This window comes from Ascaphus truei, chromosome 1 (genome assembly GCF_040206685.1).
Source record: "Ascaphus truei isolate aAscTru1 chromosome 1, aAscTru1.hap1, whole genome shotgun sequence".
Classification (NCBI taxonomy): Eukaryota; Metazoa; Chordata; class Amphibia; order Anura; family Ascaphidae; genus Ascaphus; species Ascaphus truei.
Window position 1 is genome coordinate 68619742 of NC_134483.1, and position 4970 is coordinate 68624711.

Genomic DNA, 4970 nt, shown 5'->3' on the forward strand with positions numbered 1-4970 from the left:
GAGCCCCGGACTAAGCCGTTTGTCACAAAGGATAAAGTTGATAATAAGCTTAAGGCACCAACCTAATGACTGGAATCATATCAGATCCAACAGGCCTACAACCCACAACCACATCTTTTCTAGGCCACAGCTCTAGCAGTGTGAGCTAAACCATCTCAAAGGGAGTATTATTGTCACATCCTACTTTTGAGCTGCTCACACATGTAGCTAATCTAGCTATTAGCGTATCTCACAGCTATTGCAGATGTGTTCCACAAGGAACATTAAACTGGTAACCAGGAAGTGGAAGTGGTTTGATTTTAAAGCAAGCCAGGGGGATGGAGCTACTACAGGTACGTGCAATCCATTTTGTGCTACCTGATGGATATGCACAAAAATGGCTCCGGTATAACAGAACAGGAACATAAATGTTCACTGTTCCATCTGCCAGAGTGCCATGTTTGTGTTTTTGGAATTTCCAGTTCAATCAACCTACTCAGTTATTAGTCAGTACTGTAGTCTTCCTAATTTCTGACAAACCCAGACTTACAAAAAATGTGGTCGGTCATACTAGGCTCATTTCGCCCAATCCCTGGTGAAAGTCATTGCACTAGTTTTTTTAAATTAGTTTTAGTATCCTAAACTGTTTTTTCATTTTGCTTACAAAGGGGTCTACAGTATGTAAGATGCTCTTGATATATACACATCTACACATGTAACAGGTGTTCCCCCGCCCTCTGGGAGATTTCACTGTTACCTGGTGTTGTTGTGCTGCTCACCTGCTAGGCTTACTGAGTGTTCGCCGGTGTTAGTTGGGGACTAACAGGACCGGCTGTAGGGATCTTCCCAGTTCTTCATCGGTGCAGCGCCTCCATTTACAGCAGGCCCCAACAGAGCTGGGTGCAGTCCCTGCAGGAAAACCCTCTTGCACTCCCCCTGATAAACTGCAGTCTCAGGCAGGAGTATAAAACAGGAACAGTTCTTTATTCTTCATAGTACAGCATACCAACATGTAACACTACTTTCTCTCTCTCTGGTCCCTGGAAACAACCCAAGGAACCAGAGGCACCCAAAGGTCTATCCTTAGCTCCCATATCCCTTGGTGGAAAATGGGGTAACTGTTCCCACTCCCCTGAGGGACAGAATATCTCTCTAAATTTGGATCTGCAGCCCCTTTTGTACCCAAGGGAGGGTCCTGGGTCTGAGCCCCTGATAGGGTAGCACACAGGCCTTAGGCCCACCCCCCCTGTCACTCCAGGGAGTTGTTTACTGCTGCAGCAGCAAGGGCATAGATTTAACCCTAACACTTCCTGTGCTAGTACCAGGGCTTATGTGTTAGGTAGGGCAAATTAGTAGCCAAGTGTAACGGACGTGCTCGCCACAAACCAGGACCAGACCACGAGGTGGGGATGGGTATGCACCGACCTTAGACCACAAAGCCGGGTCCGGATAGCGAGTTCCGTCATCGTGGATAGCCGAGTCTGGGTTGGAGAAGGCAGGGTAAACTGTATTCAAGCTGGGGTCAAGGCAGGCGGCACAGGAGCGTAGTTGAGGTCACAGGCTGGGGTCGGCATCAGGAAAACTTCAGCGAAGATGCTTCGGCGTAGGAAAGGCCTCTGGAAGGGGAACAGGAACAGGACATAAACAAGGCCTCTGGAACACAGAAAGCAGACAGGCCACAGAAACACTTAGTAGACGCTTCAGCACGATGAAGGCGAAGTCTGCCAGGAACAGGAACTGGACGTAAGGAAGGCCTCTGGAAGCAGGGAATGCAGACAGGCCACAGAAACACTGAGGACTTCAGTGTAGATGCTGCAGGGGGATGAAGGCGAAGTCTGCTAGGAACAGGAAACGTTCGCACAAGGGCATCAGCAAGAGAAGGCCAAGTAGAGGTGCTTGTGGCAAGCACAGTTACATGAAAGAAGATCTATGTTCAGCCGCTTCCTGAAGGGGAAGGGCTGACTCTAAATAGCATAGCCAGCCAGTAGGGGCAGAGCTGCATAGAATGCAGCATCAAGCAGACTGCAGTGTAATTCCAAGAGCAGGTGATTCTGATTGCTCAGTACAGGGAGGGCTTTGCCTGGAAGTTCTATAGCTCTGTAAGGGCGAGTTCCTGCCAAAGCCAGGACTGGAACCCTTACACCAAGAGTATACATGGCTACACATACACAAGAAAAAAAGGTGCTTTTTTTAACCTATCCAGAGTCTACTACATCGGGGGTGCGCAAACTTTTCTGTTTGCACCCCCTTCATGCTTTCACACCCCTGCTCGTGCCCCCCCCCTCCTTACCTGCTCTCTGGCTTGGGCGACGACATATGACGTCACAATGTCATGTGACATCGCGTTACCATTTGACCCTGCGGCGTCATTTGACACTGCGTTGTCATGGCGACACGTCGCCGGAGAGCAGGTAACAGAGGCCTTGTCCACTCCCCCGGCATTTAATTTAAATGTTGTGGGGAAGTGTGGGGGCTCTATAAACACTGCGCGCCCCCAGAAACTATTGCGCACCCCAGTACTACACCTTAGACCTTCGCATAGAGGGGGTAGCATCTGGTAAAAAGATGGACTTGGCTTGAGAAAGTGCCAGGAATAGCCTGAAACGTTGTTGCTTTTTTTTTTGTTGAAAATAGCTTTTTCCACAACGTGCTTTTTTTTTTTTGTCACTCTGGATATCTAATATACTGCATTCTTTAGAATATGTGCTCACACTATGGTGACATAGTGTATATGTGACCTTTTTTTACTTATTGAACCATTTTCATATAAACATTTTTTCTATTAGCAACTCATCTGACTGTGTGCACACTTTTTGTCTCAAATAGTGCTGGGTTTACCTCCTGTATGTATTGAGTGGCTTTTTTTGCTTCCACCCGAGTTAAATGTAAGAAACCTGTTAGTCAAGGGTGCTAATTGTGATGCAGGTCTTGGTTAAGTTGTGTTAAGGACAACTCAGTCTTGCTAGATTTTGTTTGGGAAAGAGAAAACAAAGTAATGGGCCCCAGTACACAATATATTCCTGAAAATTATAATATTTATGTCACGTACATCTTCCTCTAACCACACAGGGCCTTGTCTCACTAAAGGTTGATAAATAAAAGAAAATAACAAAATATGGCAAAATCAACTTTTTTATTAACTGATTTGATTAAATACAGTCATAAACTCAACCAGACATCAACAACTCGCCTTCTAAAAAAAAGAACGTCAATATATTATTTATAAATACAGTAGTCATGGATAATCCTGATGGTTATGATTCAGACCTGAAAAAGTCAAAAGCTTAGCCGGGTACAAAAATAACACCATGCATCAGTAGATAATCTGGTCAGAGAGCTGCCAGCCTTCATAGCTTCAGACAAAATTCAGAACTGCGACAAACACACAAGTGGACTGCTAGTCTCTAAACCATGGAAGGAGTAACTATTCGACACTGGATAGAAACTCCAGTACGCTATCAAGAGACTTTTGCTGCAAAAGATCCGGAAGATTGTCTGCTGGAGCACTCAATATATGCATTACCAGGTCCAAAATGCAGTGGCCTAGAAAAACCCCGCAAAGTAACAGAAAAAGATGCAAAACTGGGCAAAGACAAAGAAGAGACACATTTTAAGGTCTTGTTGGATGTGGTCCAGTTTCGTCCAGAAGATATCATAATTCAGATTTTTGAAGGATGGCTCATAATCAAAGGCGAGCATGGATGCAGAATGGATGAACATGGGTTTGTTTCACGGAGCTTTACAAGAATATATAAGTTACCAAATGGAATTCAGACAAAGGACATGTCTGCTGTCTTCTGCCATGATGGGATATTGGCTGTTGAAATACAGCTGTGATTGAAATGTAATTGTTATAAGAACTGAACTGCTTTATGTAGCTCACATCAGCATATTGCATTTGAAAACATGAAATAAACATGCTACTAGTTAATGAGCTATGACAGAACATTAAAAGGTGCAGTTACACTTGGTTAACCCATATTTAAACTGATTTCAGTAACTCTCACACTAAATGCAGATTGTATTGTGGAATATTGCAGTTATTTTCTATTTTATAGGAAAATGTGGAAAAAAGCACTCTCTATGGGGACTTAGGCTGCACATATTGTGCGTCGCCGGCGCCGGCGACAGCGACCCGACAGTGACGTCACGCTGCAGTCGCTGTAAAAATCAAATTGACTTGACTTCCAGCGATCGCAACCAAGCCATCGCGTCGCTTCTACTATAAGTGCACGCAACGGCGGCAATACATTTGTTTTGCCGCGACGCGGGTACTATACGCGCAGCCTAAAAATGACAACTGTTGTGTTCTTTTAACTGCAGTTCTAATCCCTGCATGCATTATATATATTCTATGTTATTTGCTGTTGTGCAGTCAGCATTAAGGTACTTACATGAATGGATACATTCATTTTCATGCCACTTCATTGTATATTGCTGAATGGAACTGCAGTGAAGCTGTGTTTGAAAGAACAAGAAATGCAAGAAAATTATCACAGGATAAGTTGCAATAAAAGATCTTAAACAAAAAAGGTGTGTGTGTGTCTCTTCATAGCAGTAATACACGTGACATATTAAAATAATACATAATGGGAATAAGTGCTTGAGACATAAAGGTAACATTAGGAAAAGGAGTCCGTGCCCAGAAGAGCTTACAATCTAATGGTAAGTAGGAAGAACGTACAGAGACAGGAGGAAGGTGTTCTAGTAAGTGCGTCTGCAAGGGGTCATGGTCGATGTATGAGATGTATAGTATCAGCCAGCGGTGCTACCCATATGCTTCATTAAAGAGGTGTGTTTTAAGATGGCTCTTAAAGAGATGTAGAGATGGTGCTAGTCGGATATGATTAGTAAATCGAAGAATAGATTTGTTCCTAATAAATATGACTTGCCACACTGAATAAACAGTAGCAGAACATAGACATTGCTTTACAGGGAAACAAACCTGAATACTGTACACTTTCCTTGCTTGCACTTATATTGCAATTTGG

The 4970-nt window shown here is 43.9% G+C and overlaps 1 protein-coding gene across 1 annotated transcript; it reads left to right on the forward strand.

Moving 5' to 3' along the window:
- Nucleotides 1-3310: 3310 nt before the first annotated feature.
- HSPB3 (heat shock protein family B (small) member 3) lies at nt 3311-4485 on the forward strand. Its single transcript, XM_075575967.1, has one exon. It carries the CDS (start codon nt 3391-3393, stop codon nt 3814-3816), a length of 426 nt encoding a protein of 141 aa, XP_075432082.1. The 5' UTR covers nt 3311-3390; the 3' UTR covers nt 3817-4485.
- Nucleotides 4486-4970: the final 485 nt, after the last annotated feature.

Excerpts from the sequence above, each read along its gene's own strand:
- HSPB3 (XM_075575967.1), top strand. The coding sequence starts at position 3,391 with ATGGAAGGAGTAACTATTCGACACTGGATAGAAACTCCAGTACGCTAT.